We start from the raw sequence: 18,646 nt of genomic DNA on the forward strand, positions 1-18,646 counted from the left end.
AGCGCCACCTTTTGCTGCGATTACAGCTGTAAGTCGCTTGGGGTATGTCTCTATCAGTTTTGCACATCGAGAGACTGACATTTTTTCCCATTCCTCCTTGCAAAACAGCTCGAACTCAGTGAGGTTGGATGGAGAGCATTTGTGAACAGCAGTTTTCAGTTCTTTCCACAGATTCTCGATTGGATTCAGGTCTGGACATTGACTTGGCCATTCTAACACCTGGATATGTTTATTTTTGAACCATTCCATTGTAGATTTTGCTTTATGTTTTGGATCATTGTCTTGGTGGAAGACAAATCTCCGTCCCAGTCTCAGGTCTTTTGCAGACTCCATCAGGTTTTCTTCCAGAATGGTCCTGTATTTGGCTCCATCCATCTTCCCATCAATTTTAACCATCTTCCCTGTCCCTGCTGAAGAAAAGCAGGCCCAAACCATGATGCTGCCACCACCATGTTTGACAGTGGGGATGGTGTGTTCAGGGTGATGAGTTGTGTTGCTTTTACGCCAAACATAACATTTTGCATTGTTGCCAAAAAGTTCAATTTTGGTTTCATCTGACCAGAGCACCTTCTTCCACATGTTTGGTGTGTCTCCCAGGTGGATTGTGGCAAACTTTAAACGACACTTTTTATGGATATCTTTAAGAAATGGCTTTCTTCTTGCCACTCTTCCATAAAGGCCAGATTTGTGCAATATACGACTGATTGTTGTCCTATGGACAGAGTCTCCCACCTCAGCTGTAGATCTCTGCAGTTCATCCAGAGTGATCATGGGCCTCTTGGCTGCATCTCTGATCAGTCTTCTCCTTGTATGAGCTGAACGTTTAGAGGGACGGCCAGGTCTTGGTAGATTTGCAGTGGTCTGATACTCCTTCCATTTCAATATTATCGCTTGCACAGTGCTCCTTGGGATGTTTAAAGCTTGGGAAATCTTTTTGTATCCAAATCCGGCTTTAAACTTCTTCACAACAGTATCTCGGACCTGCCTGGTGTGTTCCTTGTTCTTCATGATGCTCTCTGTGCTTTTAACGGACCTCTGAGACTATCACAGTGCAGGTGCATTTATATGGAGACTTGATTACACACAGGTGGATTGTATTTATCATCATTAGTCATTTAGGTCAACATTGGATCATTCAGAGATCCTCACTGAAGTTCTGGAGAGAGTTTGCTGCACTGAAAGTAAAGGGGGCTGAATAATTTTGCACGCCCAATTTTTCAGTTTTTGATTTGTTAAAAAAGTTTGAAATATCCAATAAATGTCGTTCCACTTCATGATTGTGTCCCACTTGTTGTTGATTCTTCACAAAAAATACAGTTTTATATCTTTATGTTTGAAGCCTGAAATGTGGCAAAAGGTCGCAAAGTTCAAGGGGGCCGAATACTTTCGCAAGGCACTGTATATGAAGGGGTGGAGACAGGCTATAGAAGGATTTTTAAGCGTAGAGACAATTGAGACATGAATTGTGTATTTGTGCCATCCAGAAGGTGAATGGGCAAGTAGAAATATTTAAGTTCCTTTGAACAGGGTTTGGTAGTAGGTGCCAGGTATACCGGTTTGTGTACAGAACTGCAACGCTGCTGGGTTTTTCATGTTCAACAGTTTCCCGTGTGTATCAAGAATGGTCCACCACCCAAACAACATCCAGCCAACTTGAAGCAACGGTGGAAGAATTGGAGTCAACATGGGAATGCTTTTGACACCTTGTAGAGTCCATGCCCTGATGAATTGAGGCTGTTCTGAGGGCAAAAGTGGGGGATGGGGGGGAGACTCAATATTACTAATGTTTGGTATACTCAGTGTATACCCATGTGCACATACACCCACTCACACCCTCTCTCCCACACAAACAGGTCAATTATTGACAATTACTAACATACATGCTATATTTCCCATTTATATTGTGTTTCAGTGTCCATGTATCTCATTGGCATCGGCTAATTCCATCCCTACTTCCTAAAGAAGAACAGTTACTTGGGGACAATAGATTGAGTCTAGATTGTATTGGAGGAGGGGGAAAGAATATTGTCTGAACTTACAATAAACTGGTCTTGGGCATCACTGTATGTAGCCTAGTATGCTTATCACTTATTTCAGCTTCTTCCTCTCCTTAGGGCATTGGGCTCTCAACTGGAAAGATTTCCTGCAACCTGTTCAGGGCTTCATTGGCGAATGTGAACTCCATCCTCTGTGTTCCCTTCCATACCCACAGCACTGCCGGGAATCGGAATTGAGTCTTTATTCCTTTTTCCTCCAGTGACTGTTTGAACAGAAGGAATTGCTTATGATTTTCCCTCGGTTTAGCAGACAGATCCTAGATGAATCAAATGGACTGGCCATGGATTTTAATCTCCTTTCCCCCTTGTCTTCATAATATTGACTTTGGTCGCATAGTTTCACAGTTTACAGATTACCATGCAAGGGTATTTAGCATTCTTCTGTTTTATGCCGATCTGATGGCATCACTCCAGATCTTCCGGTGATACATCCACGCCATAGTTTGTGTTCCTTTTGGGTACTTTTGGTTTTGGGTTGTTCTGCGTATCTGTTTTGGGTACCTGTTTTGGGTTGTTTGGGGTGATTTAGTTGGACCCCCTATCTCCCCCCATGAGCACAACAAAGTGCATGACACAAATAATTATCCAAAGGTTTAGCTTGGGCACACATTATAGCACCAGCTTTGCAAAAGCACTTGCCCAAATTATTATTTTGACAGCATACCATGGCATTATCCGTTTTCTCCCATTTCAAGCCTAATTAGTATGTAATCTAGGCAAACTGAGAGACGCTAAAATTCTGCAATCTGTTAATTAAGACGATTAACATCTTTCATCCGAAATGATCGTTGCGCTTGAAAAAGCAATGGAAGCGGTGCAAGGCGGGGACTGTGGGGGCACAGCAGGTAGGGCGGGGTGGGGATAGGGGTTCCCAGAATACTAATGATGAAACGCATATTGTTCAAGCACCACCGCTGATATTAAAGGACAGCAGCTAATAAGAGAGGGGAACATGGCTGAAACTTCTGGTCTGTCTGGTGTAGCATTCAGATATCAGATAACATATAACTAATTATTTCCAGACACAGGTACAGGGCCATCTTCCACATTGTCCTCTCCTCTACTGTTTACTCTCTCTCTTTCAGACCAACATTTAAACAGACTTAAAAGGAATCAATATGTCTATTGATCGTTGATGATTGCATTTCCAAAACTGTTTGAGGCAAATACTATATTGGCTCATTGGCAGAATTCCAAAAATTACACAGTCTTACTAACTTTTTCTCACTGCCCCTCCCTTTCTCTGGACAGGTGAATGTGTTCCTGTCCTTTGTGGTTCCCATGGTAGCCATATCTGCTCTGAATGGGGTCATCGCCAGTCAGCTGCTGCGTATGTTCAGAGAGACGAAGCAGGACACCCGCATCTGCATCATTGAAGGCAACCCTACCATGCTGAGTATCGCTGTGGAGCCAAACCGCACACAGTCGCTGCGTCATGGAGTCATGGTTCTACGTAAGTATACAATGCTCACTTGTGTACACATACAAGCACGCACGCACACACATAAACAGCTATGAAGAGTTAAACACAAGACTATGCCTTTTAACTGGCAGAAATGCTTAAACAGGTATGTGCAGTTGAAGTCGTAAGTTTACATACAGTTAGGTTGGAGTCATTAAAACTTGTTTTTCAACCACTCCACAAATTTATTGTTAAAGAACTACAGTTTTGGCAGTTTCTAGAAAATGATGTCATGGCTTTAGAAGCTTCTGATAGGCTAATTGACATCATTTGAGTCAATTGGAGATGTACCTGTGGATGTATTTCATGGCCTACCTTCAAACTCAGTGCCTCTTTGCTTGACATTGTGGGAAAATCAAAAGAAATCAGCCAAGACCTTAGAAAAAGAATATGTAGGCCTCCACAAGTCTGGTTCATCCTTGGGAGCAATTTCTAAACAGCTGAAGGTACCACGTTCATCTGTACAAACAATCATACGCAAGTATAAACACCATGGGACCATGCAGCCGTCATACCGCTCAGGAAGGAGACACGTTCTGTCTCCTAGAGATGAACGTACTTTGCTGCGAAAAGTGCAAATCAATCCACAGAACAACAGCAAAGGACCTTGTGAAGATGCTGGAGGAAACAGGTACAAAAGTATCGATAGTCACAGTAAAACGAATCCTACATCAACATAACCTGAAAGGCCTCTCAGCAAGGAAGAAGCCACTGCTCCAAAACCGCCATAATAAAAACATAATACGGTTTGCATCTGCACATGGGGACCAAGATCGTACTTTTTGGAGAAATGTCCTCTAGTCTGATGAAACAAAAATAGAACTGTTTGGCAATAATGACCATCGTTATGTTTGGAGGGAAAAGGGGGATGCTTACAAGTTGAAGAACACCATCCTAACTGTGAAGCACAGGGGTGGCAGCATCATGTTGTGTTGGTTCTTTGCTGCAGGAGGGACTGGTGCACTTCACATAATAGATGGCATCATGAGGCGGGAAAATTATGTGGATATATTGAAGCAACATCGCAAGACATCAGTCAGGAAGTTAAAGCTTGGTCTCAAATGGGTCTTCCAAATGGACAATGACCCCAAGGATACTTCTAAATTTGTGGCAAAACGGCTTAAGGACAACAAAGTCAAGGTATTGGAGTGGCCATCACAAAACCCTGACCTCAATCCTATAGAACATTTGTGGGCAGAACTGAAAAAGTGTGTGCGAGCAAGGAGGCCTACAAACCTGACTCGGTTACACCAGCTCTGTCAGGAGAAATGGGCCAAAATTCACCCAACTTGTTGTGGGAAGCTTGTGTAAGGCTTCCCAAAATGTTTGACCCAAGTTAAACCATTTAAAGGCAATGCTACCAAATACTAATTGAGTGTATGTAAACTTCTCACCCACTGGGAATGTGATGAAAGAAATAAAAGCTGAAATAAATCATTCTCTCTACTATTATTCTGACATTTCACATTCTTAAAATAAAGTGGTGATCCTAACTGAACTAAAACAGGGCATTTTTACAAGGATTAAATGTCAGGAATTGTGATAAACTGAGTTTAAATGTATTTGGCTAAGGTGTATGTAAACTTCCGACTTCAACTGTATGTATGTATTATGTATGTATGTTTGTAAGAACTACTACATACCGAAGAACAGTCATTAGACATTAGACGATGGGGTCTCAACTTTTGTGAGACCCCATCTCCAAGCCAATAAATAACATATTGGTAACAACTGAGATTAAGGTTGTTTATGTCCTGATAAAATTGTAAGTAGCCTTGCACGAGCAATAACAGCTCATAGGAACAGTAGTATGTCCTATTTCTGTAGTGTAGGCTTGATGTACAAGTAAAACCCCTGGACAGGACGCTAGTCTTTCGTAGGGCCTTACCCCCTATCTATCTATTTAATGCTGAATGCCAAGCAAAAACACATCAGGGCCCATTTTTACAGTCTTTGGTATGACTCGGCCAGGGATCAAACTCCCAAACTTCCAATCTTAGACACACTAACCATAAGGCCACTGAGTTGGTTGATATAATAGCGTACTGGAGCTATAAAGAGTACATTTATCCAAGGACGCCAAAGTAGTCCTCCCTCCCATGACAAATATGCGTAAAGATGTTTAAAAGAACAGACGCCGGCCCATCCAGCCTGAGCCTCACTCTTCATATCTCTAAGCACCACTGATTTCATTTGCAGTAAGGGACACACTATCTAAGAGAGAACCTGCAGCCAAATCTACTACCTGAATAAATCCTTTCCATTAGCTAGGTTTTCATCTAATTGGTGACAAATTTTCATGTGAATATCCCAAAATCTGCATACAGAAAATATGCAAATCTTCCCACAGTGGCGTTTCCAACAAATGGACTTGTTACAGAAAACAGTGCGTGAGGATGTAGTGCACACAAAATGTACTTTTTTGCTTAAATTTTCATGTACTAAATAAAAATCTGAAGTTCAATGTGTTTCCATCGCATTTTCAACTCTACTTAGAGATTTGTCACAAAAACTCTGGTCTTGGCACGTGCACTCTAGCCAACAGCTGGAGATACAGGTAGTCTACATAATTAAATTATTATAGATCAGAGCAAGAATATACAGTACCAATCAAATGTTTGGACACACCTACTCATTCAAGGGTTTTTCTTCATTTTTACAATTTTCTACATTGTAGAATAATAGTGAATACATAAAGCATAAAATAACACATGGAATCATGTAATAACAAAGAAAGTGTTAAACTAATCAAAATATATGTTATAATTGAGATTCTTCAAAGTAGCCACCCTTTGCCTTGATGACAGCTTGGCATTCTCTCAACCATCTTCATGAGGAATGCTTTTCAAACAGTCTTTAAGGAGTTCCCACATATGCCGAGCACTTGTTGACTGCTTTTCCTTCACTCTGCGGTCCAACTCATCCCAAACCATCTCAATTGGGTTGAGATTGGGTGATTGTGGAGGCCAGGTCATCTTCCTTTATTATTTTCCCCTAGCCCTACCACCCCTCCCCTAACAACAACACTTAGGCTTCTACTTCCAGCTTATACTGTACATACTATGTACATTTTATGGACACAATGTATTTTACAATAGTTATATTTAGTTTGTTTTTAATTCCGTCCTTCAGCTACGTACAGTGCCTTGCAAAAGTATTCATCCCCATTGCCGTTTTTCCTATTTTGTTGCATTACTACCTGTATTTTAAATAGATTTTTATTTGGATTTCATATAATGAACATACACAAAATAGTCCAAATTTGTGAAGTGAAAATAAATAAATAACTTGTTTCAAAAAAGAAAAGAAAAAGTGGAAAAGTGGTGCGTGCATGTGTATTCACCCCCTTTGCTATGAAGACCCTAAATAAGATCTGGTGCAACCAATTACCTTTAGAAGTCACATAATTAGTTAAATAAAGTCCACTTGCATCCAATCTAAGTGTCACATGATCTGTCACATGATCTCAGTATATATACACCTGTTCTGAAAGACCCCAGTGTCTGCATCACCACTAAGCAAGAGGCACCACCAAGCAAGCGGCACCATAAAGACCACCATTAAATCTATTATTAAAAAATGGAAAGAATATGGCACCACAACAAACTGCTAAGAGAGGGCCACCCACCAAAACTCACAGACTAGGCAAGGAGGGCATTAATCAGAGAGGCAACAAAGAGACCAAAGATAACCCTGAGCTGAAAAGCTCCGCAGTGGAGATTGGAGTATCTGTCCGTAGGAACACTTTAAGCCGTACACTGCACAGAGCTGGGCTTTACGGAAGAGTGGCAAGAAACTAGCCATTGCTTTAAAAGATAAATATGCAAACACATTTGGTGTTTGCCAAAAGGCATGTGGGAGACTCCCCAAACATATGGAAGAAGTTACTCTGATCAGATGAGACTAAAATGTAGCTTTTTGGCCATCAAGGAAAATGTTATGTCTGGCGCAAACCCAACACCTCTCATCACCCCGAGAATCTCATCCCCGCAGTGAAGCATTGTGGTGGCAGATGGGGATGTTTTTCATCAACAGGGACTGGGAAACTGGTTAGAATTGAAGGAGTGATGGATGGCACTAAATATTTTTGTTAGTTAGATATAATTGACAAAGATTATACCTTTTTATAAAAAAAATTATAGATATATATTTTTTTGTTGATCAATTAGTATATTTGAGTTTAACCCTAATATTTGCTGTATTATTTGTTCTGTCTTTTCTGGTGGATTAAACTGAAATTGCAACCAACTTTCTATCACTTGTTTTAAATATTAGTGATATTTTGGAGATGATTTCAATAAAAAAAGAATGAAAGTGAGATATTGTAATCTGAATAAAGGGAAAAAGGCAATTCTTGAACATGTGGTGAGACATTCTTACTAATCTACCTGAGAACCAGTTTGGATTTAAGTATGACTGAAGCCTTTTGTGAGAGGTCTAATGCTTTAATATTTAATAATTTCTTCCCCCGGAATTCATATTCATTATATAAATAGGCCTGTTTAATTCTGTCCTGCTTGCTGTTCCAAATCAAATGTAATATTTTTAGCTCATATAATAAAATAACAGGTTGCTAGGTGTAGGCAAGGCCACAAGCAAATAGGTAAACTGGGATACGACCAAAGAGTGAATCAGGGTGATTCTTTTTCTTCACAAATAGACAGGTATTTTTCTTTCCATGGTAGCAAGATCTTATCTATTTTTTGTAACTTTCTATTCAAATGTATTGTAGTGATAATTTCTTTTGGGATATGAATACCGAGTATGTCCACATCACCGTCAGACCATTTTATTGGTAAACTACATGCTAATGTAAAAGTTGTCTTTTTTTTGTGATCCAGTACGTAATATAGTACACTACAATACACTCTGAGGCTGTTTAGGGATCCAAATTGTGGATTTAAAATAAAACATGAACCATCAGCGTACAATGACACATTTGTTTTTAAGCCCTGGATTTCTAGCCCCTTGATATTATTGTTGGATCTGATTTTAATAGCTAAGATTTTGATGGCCATAATAAATAGATATGCCAATAGTGGACAACCTTGTTTTACTCCTCTTTGACAGTTTAATACTTTCGGAGAAAAAGCGATTATTTACTATTTTACAACTTGAGTTACTATAGATAACTTTAACCCATTGTATGTAGATTTTCTCCAAAATGTATATATTTCAGGCATTTATACTGTATATAAATTCCAGTCGTACTTTATCAAAAGCCTTTTCAAAGTCCGCTATGAACACCAGGCCTGGTTTCCCAAATTTCTCATTGTATTCTAATTGTTTCCAATACTTGTCTTATATTATCTCCAATGTAGAATAATTTTTTGGCGGGAATTTTTTTGTTGTCAAACTGCAGTCAATTATGGATCATCATGTCACCAGAATCAGACCCTTGAGATTTATTGGAAAGGAGCATCAAGATCACCGTGAAGTTCACAAGTTATTTAATCTGTAGCCTAATAAACTGCATGGTTTCCCTAGTCGTAGTGGGAGGACCACACAACATATCATTGCGTGACTCCAAGTTTGCTTCGATATGATGGTCATTAAATCAATAGTTGCGCATAAATTACCAATCTGTTACAAATCTCACATAGTTAATTTTACCGACACAGAAAGATCCCACCATGTCGAACGAAGGAATTATCTTTCTGCATTTATAAAATTGTACCGAAGCTTCCTATTTCCATCCCAGCTGTCATTATTTATTTTTTCTAAGTTATGACTTTACTCACCTAAAAACTGTGGATGGAAATGTGGTTAATGAACCTCTTGCTCCTACCTGGCACGCAGGCGTCCCATCTAGAGCTCTGGAAATGCAAATGCGCTACGCTAAACGCTAATAGTATTAGTTAAAACGCAAACGTTCATTAAAATACACATGCAGGGTATTGAATTAAAGCTACACTCGTTGTGAATCCAGGCAACAAGTCAGATTTTTAAAATGCTTTTCGGCGAAAGCATGAGAAGCTATTATCTGATAGCATGTAACACCCCAAAAGACCCGCAGGGGATGTAAACAAAATAATTAGCATAGTCGGCGCTACACAAACCGCACAATAAAATATAAAACATTCATTACCTTTGACCATCTTCTTTGTTGGCACTCCTTGATGTCCCATAATCAATATTGGGTATTTTTTTTCGATTAAATCGGTCCATATATAGCCTAGATATCGATCTATGAAGACTGTGTGATAAACGGAAAAAAATAGCGTTTCATAACGTAACGTCATTTTTTTAAAGTAAAAAAGTCGACGATAAACTTTCACAAAACACTTCGAAATACTTTTGTAATGCAACTTTAGGTATTAGTACACGTTAATAAGCGATAAAATTCATCAGGAGGCGATGTAAATTCTATAGGTGGTCGTCTGGAAAAAATGTCCGGAAAAAACTCAACCAATACATCCTGTTGGAGGCCGGAGGGAATCGGTTCCCTTGGGTCGGTTCGACCAAGAATCAAATCCGAAGCAAATGAGAAGACTCTAGACATCCTGTGGAAGCTGTAGGTACTGCAACCTCGGCCTCATTTAATACGGTTCACCTTTAACAATTCCTGGAAGTGGCGCATGGATATTTTTTTCCATTTTCAGTGATCAGATTTTCCTGCGCTTTTCGATGAAACAGACGCTCTGTTATAGTCACAGCCGTGATTTAACCAGTTTTAGAAACGTCAGAGTGTTTTCTATCCACACATACTAATCATATGCATATACTATATTCCTGACCTGAGTAGCAGGGCGCTGAAATGTTGCGCGATTTTTAACAGAATGTTCGAAAAAGTAGGGGGTAGGAGCAAGAGTTTCTCTCACAGCTTTCTCCATCTGCTGTGGCTAGTTGGGTAGAGACATGACCAAAGTCTTCAAAGGACAAGTTAACCTCCTTCAACTCCTGATTACCATAATAATAGGATGGAGTTGTTTCTTTATGCCTGGCGTCAGGCTGTCAGCATTATTAGCTCAATGCCTCCTCCTCCTAGAGGGGAAGACGGACGGACGCCACTCAGTGATTACATGCACTTGAAACAGTAGTGGACCATAATCATCAGCCTCTGTCCTCTTAGTGAACTAGCTGCCCACTGATAAATACAGGCAAAGGGAATCTTTCTGAAAAACTGCCATATAGTAGTAGGACAAGGCCATTACTGTTGGCACTTAATCTCAGTGACAGCACTCAGAGTCCCACTCAAACTGATGCAACTGGCTTGTTTTGGTAACAGACATTAACCTCCCCTGAAGACACTAGCTCATGCCTGTCACTCCGGCCTCTGATCACAATCATGACAGGAAAAAATGGAAATGCCCCTTCTTAATTGATTGGCAATCACAAAGTGGAACTAAGTGGACTTAATGTGAGTTAATGTGTGTGTATGAGCGCGTTCAGAAATGAACCAACCCTGGAGAAAATCAGAGGCTTTAATCACTGTGACAGTATTATCCAGTCTGTCCGAGCTGAGTCAATGAGAAATGACTGTTTTACTCTTTCATGTTTATTTGCTCTGTGTTCATGTTTAAGTGTGTGTCTTTGCCCGCCTGCTGCTTCGTGTAGCTAACGGCTGGATGGTGGGGTTAAATAGACTTTGATCAGAGCCACAGTGGAGCTCCACATGGAGACAGACAGCGCTCTGACTCACAAAACTACAGCGAGATGCCCTTTCTTCCCGCTCTATCATCTCTTTCATGAGCTAATGAGCCAACATGATATCACATGCCATTTGTAAAGGTAAGACAATGAAACCTGCAGCTTTCATAGACTCAAAACACTCTTAGCTGAACTCTGTATTGTAGACTTTCCAGGGAAATACAGTGGCTTGCGAAAGTATTCGGGCCCCCTTGAACTTTGCGACCTTTTGCCACATTTCAGGCTTCAAACATAAAGATATAAAACTGTATTTTTTTGTGAAGAATCAACAACAAGTGGGACACAATCATGAAGTGGAACGACATTTATTGGATATTTCAAACTTTTTTAACAAATCAAAAACTGAAAAATTGTGCGTGCAAAATTATTCAGCCCCTTTACTTTCAGTGCAGCAAACTCTCTCCAGAAGTTCAGTGAGGATCTCTGAATGATCCAATGTTGACCTAAATGACTAATGATGATAAATACAATCCACCTGTGTGTAATCAAGTCTCCGTATAAATGCACCTGCACTGTGATAGTCTCAGAGGTCCGTTAAAAGCGCAGAGAGCATCATGAAGAACAAGGAACACACCAGGCAGGTCCGAGATACTGTTGTGAAGAAGTTTAAAGCCGGATTTGGATACAAAAATATTTCCCAAGCTTTAAACATCCCAAGGAGCACTGTGCAAGCGATAATATTGAAATGGAATGAGTATCAGACCACTGCAAATCTACCAAGACCTGGCCGTCCCTCTAAACGTTCAGCTCATACAAGGAGAAGACTGATCAGAGATGCAGCCAAGAGGCCCATGATCACTCTGGATGAACTGCAGAGATCTACAGCTGAGGTGGGAGACTCTGTCCATAGGACAACAATCAGTCGTATATTGCACAAATCTGGCCTTTATGGAAGAGTGGCAAGAAGAAAGCCATTTCTTAAAGATATCCATAAAAAGTGTCATTTAAAGTTTGCCACAAGCCACCTGGGAGACACACCAAACATGTGGAAGAAGGTGCTCTGGTCAGATGAAACCAAAATTGAACTTTTTGGCAACAATGCAAAATGTTATGTTTGGCGTAAAAGCAACACAACTCATCACCCTGAACCCGCCATCCCCACTGTCAAACATGGTGGTGGCAGCATCATGGTTTGGGCCTGCTTTTCTTCAGCAGGGACAGGGAAGATGGTTAAATTGATGGGAAGATGGATGGAGCCAAATACAGGACCATTCTGGAAGAAAACCTGATGGAGTCTGCAAAAGACCTGAGACTGGGACGGAGATTTGTCTTCCAACAAGACAATGATCCAAAACATAAAGCAAAATCTACAATGGAATGGTTCAAAAATAAACATATCCAGGTGTTAGAATGGCCAAGTCAAAGTCCAGACCTGAATCCAATCGAGAATCTGTGGAAAGAACTGAAAACTGCTGTTCACAAATGCTCTCCATCCAACCTCACTGAGCTCGAGCTGTTTTGCAAGGAGGAATGGGAAAAAATGTCGGTCTCTCGATGTGCAAAACTGATAGAGACATACCCCAAGCGACTTACAGCTGTAATCGCAGCAAAAGGTGGCGCTACAAAGTATTAACTTAAGGGGGCTGAATAATTTTGCACACCCAATTTTTCAGTTTTTGATTTGTTAAAAAAGTTTGAAATATCCAATAAATATCGTTCCACTTCATGATTGTGTCCCACTTGTTGTTGATTCTTCACAAAAAAATACAGTTTTATATCTTTATGTTTGAAGCCTGAAATGTGGCAAAAGGTCGCAAAGTTCAAGGGGGCCGAATACTTTCGCAAGGCACTGTACAAAGTACACAGACGCTCCCTTTTTAAAACCTCCCTCAATAAAATGTAGTCTTTGACCACACCACACACACCCACGTCAATGTCCCAATTTAGGCCCATGTCCCACAGTACCTGGATAGGGAAGATGGGGCAGGTGATCCCTATAGCCCTACAGTCCCTGACAAACTTGAGGAAGGGGTCGATACGGAAAAAGAGCTGGGTGATGATGAAGTCGGTCCCGGCGTCCACTTTCTCCTTCAGTCTCAGGTCCTCGTCGTAGCTCTCCGTGGCCAGTGGGGTAGCCTGCCCCAATGAAAGGGTTTTAATGCTGAATTCGTGTGTGTTTGAGTGTATATAGATCACATTTGTGACCCGTTTCAAGAAACTAGGCCTATGTCACACGTCACTACTTCACAGGAGAGGAATTTTAACGTTTTTTTTAGTTTTTTTATCTAGAAAATGCCTTCTTGAACATGTGAACTTTCATGTGCCTTAATAACAAACGTGTTTGCCATTTGTAAATATGAATACAATTGTTAAATTATGGGCTGGACATACCGAGAGATGAGTTCGGATTGGCCCGCCATGTAGCTCGCTTCTTTCTATAACATGAGCTGCTCAGTATTTGTAGATAATCCTTGCTACCGCAGCTTTTTGGAAAGATATAACGTTAGCCATGGAAAACTGCAAAAGTGTTGCTACAGCTCTCAACATCGCTGCGCAGAATTTAGCTATCGACAAAGATCCGTGGGAAAATTTATGATGGACCACTTTCTGCACACGGTCAGTGTGAACTGGAGCAACTTGACACAACAACGGGCCAGGTAGCCTAGTGGAGCGGCAGGTAGCCTAGTGGTTAAAGCGTTGGGCCAGTAACCAAAAGGTTGCTGGATTGAATCCTCAAGCTGACAAGGTAAAAATATGTCGTTCTGCCCCTGAACAAGGCAGTTGTTCCCCGGTAGGCCGTCATTGTAAATAAGAGTTTGTTCTTAACCGACTTGCCTAGAAAGTCCTTTTTTTTCAAACTAAAAAACAGGCTGTAGCTATCTACAAACCAAAACGGAAAAGACACGCTGCCGTGAAGCGTTCATCCATGTATACGGAACAGTCTAACAGTCTAACAGTCTAGCAGTCTAACAGTCTAACAGTCTAACAGTCTAGCAGTCTAACAGTCTAACAGTCTAGCAGTCTAACAGTCTAACAGTCTAACAGTCTGGCTACATTTTCAGATATTACACATTTCTAATTTTGTCAGAAAGTAATTTCATTGCAAGTTAAAGTGTACTGTTCGCTAGCTACATGTCTAAAGAAAAGACTTCACTTTTTCAGAGGATTACATGACCCATCAAGTTAGCCAGGTGTGTCTAGGGGGGATTATGGCCATCTATTATATTTCATGAACATGTGTACAGTACCAATCTATTATATTTCATGAACATGTGTACAGTATCAGTCAATAGTTTGGACACACCTACTCATTCCAGGGTTTTTCTTTGTTTGTACTATTTTCTACATTGTAGAATAATAGTGAAGACCTCAAAACCATGAAATAACAGATGTGGAATCATATGGGGCGGTAGGCTCACGTCACTAGGCAGCTCACGGATGCATTTCCCTTTTGTAATGCATTATCATTTTCAAGGCCTGCTACATCCAACGAGCATCAGAGCCGGCGTACTAGAATTTGATCTTAGTCCTGTATTGACACTTTGCCTGTTTGATTGGTCGTCGGAGATCATAGCGTTATTTTACATAAGCGTCCAAATTAATGTCACGCTCCTTGAAAGCGGCAGCTCAAGCCTTTAGCTCAGTTGCCTGTAATCCATGGCTCCTGTGTGGATATATATGTACGGTCACTGTGGGGACGACATCATAGATGCACTTATTAATGAAGCCGGTGACTGATGTGGTAAACTCCTCAATGTTTCCAGATGAATCCCGGAATATGTTCCTGTATCTTAGCATCTGCTTCATCGGACCACTTCCGTATTGAGCGCATCACTGGTACTTCCTGTTAGAGTTTTTGCTTGTAAGCAGGAATCTGTAGGATAGAGTTATGTTCGGATTTGCAAAAAGGGAGGGCAAGGGAGAGCCTTGTATGTGTTTCAGTGCGTGAAGATCTAGCATGGTGTCATGCTGACATGCTGGTAAAAACAGAATATTTCAGGTCCCGTTGATGGAATAGTCTCGAACAGAGGTCATTCAGTTTATTCTCTAGTGACTGTATGATAGAACGGAGGGTAGAGGCAGTTTATTTGCTTGCCAACATAGTCCCGTCAGGATACCGTCTCCTCTGCCTCTCTTGCGCTGTCGCTTCCTCTTTCAAGTCCTGGGATTAGGGCCTGGTCCGTAGTAAACACGTTGAAGTAGAAATTGTCATCAAATCAAGGTTAGTGATCTCTTTTCTGATGTCCAGAAGCTGTTTTTGATTGGCAGAGATATTATGTACAAAAACAGTTAAGATCAGCGTCAGAAAATAGCAGAATTGGTCAGGAGTCTGTCAAATGGCTGCTATCCACTGCAGCGCCATCTCACCCTGTAACAATTAAGCTAATTAGTCTTTGGTTTATTTAGTAGCATGTCAAATACCTACAGCGCGGTTCCCCAACTGGCGGTCCGCGGCCTGTGTGTGGCCCCCCAAGTTTTTAGAGCCTTTTTTAAATTATTTTTATTTCAACCACCGGGAAATCAGCGATTTTTATTGAAGAAATCTGTATTCCCACGCATAATTTAAGAGAAGTGATCGTATACAAATGTGAGCAAGGTTCGAAATTATTTTGTTTTAGTTAAACATCTGTTTGGGCTTCTTGTGGTCAATTTGCAGTCTACAAACTATTTGTAATTATGTTGCGAGCTCCCGACCATCTGCTCAAGAGAAAATGGTCCCGCGGCTGAATCTATTTGATGATCCCTGACCTATAGTATACTGCTAATATGTACTGCTATTGTTACTGTGAAAGCAATGTTTGTCTTAGACCCACTGCACGTAATTCAACTGTGCAGGCTTTGATCATGTGTTACCCTGATGACAGAGATTCACACTCTGGTTTTGTCCCAAATGGCTTCCTATCACTATAGTGCACTATATAAGGGATAGGGTACCATTTCAGATGGAGCGTCTGTCTCTGCCTGAATAGTATAATATGTCTTTACATCTCTCTCTCTCTCTCTCTCGGCAGGGGCTGTGGTTGTTGCCTTTGTGGTGTGCTATCTACCATATTATGTACGGCGCCTCATGTACTGTTACGCAGAGTTCACAGAGTGAGTAACATGCAGACATTTCAATGGGTACACATACCAGTAAATAAGTGTTTTGTATACTTTATTTCATACATAGTACACACACATTGGTTGACTGGTCAGAGAGTCATCCATCAGAGCAGGGTGACAGAGGGGAGCTCAGCCACCCATTCAGAGTAGATAGATCTCCCTGATTAAATTAGCTAAGTCTTTCTCTCGCCAATGTCCAAACGATCGCCTGACAACTATCAATATATGTTTTTTTAATTGAACCAAATGCACACCATTGAGTAAGTGATTGCAGAAGGGAGTTTAAAGCTAAGGAAGCACGTCTCAGAAAGGATTCAAATAAAACTTCACAGATGGAGAAGGTGGTTGTGTGTATATATATATATATATATATATATACTGAGTGTACAAAACATTAGGCATGCCTTACTAATATTGAGTTGCACCCCCTTTTGCCCACAGAACAGCCTCAATTCGTCAGGCATGGACTCTACAAGGTGTCGAAAACGTTCCACAGGGATGCTGGCCTATGTTGACTCCAATGCTTCCCCCAGTTGTATCAAGTTGGCTGGATGTCCTTTGGGTAGTGGACCATTCTTGGTACACACGGGAAACTGTTGAGAGTGAAAAACCCAGCAGCATTGCAGTTCTTGACACACACAAACCAGTGCGCCTGGCACCTACTACCATGCCCAGTTCAAAAGCACTTAAATATTTTGTCTTGCCCGCTCACCCTCTGAACGGCACACATAAACAATCCATGTCTCAATCGTCTCAAGGCTTAAAAATCCTTCTTTAACCTGTCTTCTCTCCTTCATCTACACTGATTGGAGTGGATTTGACAGGTGACATCAATAAGGGATTATAGCTTTCACCTGGTCAGTTTGTCATGGAAAGAGCAGGTGTTCCTTATGTTTTGTACACTCGGCGTGTAAGCCTTCTGTAAACAAGTTTTCCCATCTGACATTCTTCAATGGTTTACTTCACCCCTCTATCATCTGAGACCTAATGCTCAATTTAAACACAGTTGTCTTGGAGAGGACAGTAGAAGTACATTTTGTTAACAGTTGTGGTTAATAAAGAGGAAAACTATGGGCAAACAATTATTTAAATTTACAATGACACATGAATTGGCATACATGTTGGTGATATGAAGCTTTTCAGTATTGCATCAATCAATGAAAACCACTGATTGTTCCTCCCTGTGCTCCCCTCCCTCCACCTCCCCGACAGGGAAGGGTATGATTACTACCACTACTTCTTCATGGTGACCAACGTCCTCTTCTATGTGAGCTCAGCCATCAACCCAGTCCTCTACAACCTGGTCTCAGCCAACTACCGGGAGATCTTCTTCAACACGCTCCGCTGCCTCTGCCTACCATGTCGTCGCAAGAAACAGAGACGTCCTCTGACCAGACACTCCATCAGCATCTGCAGTAACCACACCTTCTCCTCCAACATCATCAAGGAGACCGTCTACTGACCACGACAGAACCACACCCCTGATAACATTCCATTTCAGAACTGCAATGTATGTATTCTAGTACTCGGCAGGACTAAATATGGGCTTGATGGGGACTCTGGCACTTTGAATCACTGACACGTTGTGCTACATAGGCTACACACACAGAACATATCCAAAATGTGATATTGGTATGATTAATAGAAAGAAAGATGAAGTGTTGGATGTAATAGTCTTTAACGCTGTAAATAATGTAACATCTATGTACATTCTGATTTTTATAGAACTATCAATGCTACTCGGTTTTAACCACACAGTAGTTTATCAAATTATATGATGACGATCAGAACACGTATCTTTGAAGTAGGAGGCAAAAAACTTTACGCTGTGACAGTTACCAGGAAGTGACTTCCCCTCAGTTTTTGAACATTGTAAGCTTTTTAATTGGTCTTCAATGGGAAAAAACTAAGAGCAATGGTGTTTCAGGGGCAAAAACATAATAAAAGGCAACTGGCAGAAGTAAATTCATCCACATACACAAATATGTGTATGTATATTTATCTTTAATGCGTTTTCACAAATTTTATGTACTAATCGTAAAGCCAGTGCATAAGATTAGGGGACATGATGCGGCAGTAAAGTGGAAGGGGCGGTGTTATCCAACTCTTTTTTTGGGATACAGAGAATGGTGATCAAATGAACCACCATTTCTTATCTGCTGAGGAACTAATGCCTGGAAAGAGTATTGATAAAAACAAAATGTCTGGTCATTAAAAAATTTAAATGCTCTGCTTGAACTGTGAATGTTAATGAAATGCTGGGAGAAGATGTGATATTGTGAAGAGGAGCAACAGATGGCAGTTACAGTTCATGGATGATCTGCTGTGGGGTTGAGCCCTATAGGCTGATCTAGTATGCCAACTCCTGACCAATTACAGCAACACAGTTGAAGTCAGAAGTTTACATACACCTTAGCCAAATACATTTCAACTC

The 18,646-nt window shown here is 40.8% G+C and overlaps 1 protein-coding gene across 1 annotated transcript in view; it reads left to right on the forward strand.

Moving 5' to 3' along the window:
- The window catches only part of LOC112215990 (neurotensin receptor 1 (high affinity)), a 53,209-nt gene extending 34,768 nt beyond the window's left edge, over window positions 1–18,441 (forward strand). The window contains exons 2-4 of the mRNA XM_024375529.1: window positions 3,309–3,510; window positions 16,122–16,203; window positions 17,425–18,441. Coding sequence (XP_024231297.1) covers window positions 3,309–3,510; window positions 16,122–16,203; window positions 17,425–17,674 — 534 coding nt within the window. The 3' untranslated portion in view covers window positions 17,675–18,441. The remainder of the gene's footprint in view (window positions 1–3,308; window positions 3,511–16,121; window positions 16,204–17,424) is intronic.
- Window positions 18,442–18,646: the final 205 nt, after the last annotated feature.

The sequence above is a fragment of the Oncorhynchus tshawytscha genome, linkage group LG16 (genome assembly GCF_018296145.1).
Source record: "Oncorhynchus tshawytscha isolate Ot180627B linkage group LG16, Otsh_v2.0, whole genome shotgun sequence".
NCBI lineage: Eukaryota > Metazoa > Chordata > Actinopteri > Salmoniformes > Salmonidae > Oncorhynchus > Oncorhynchus tshawytscha.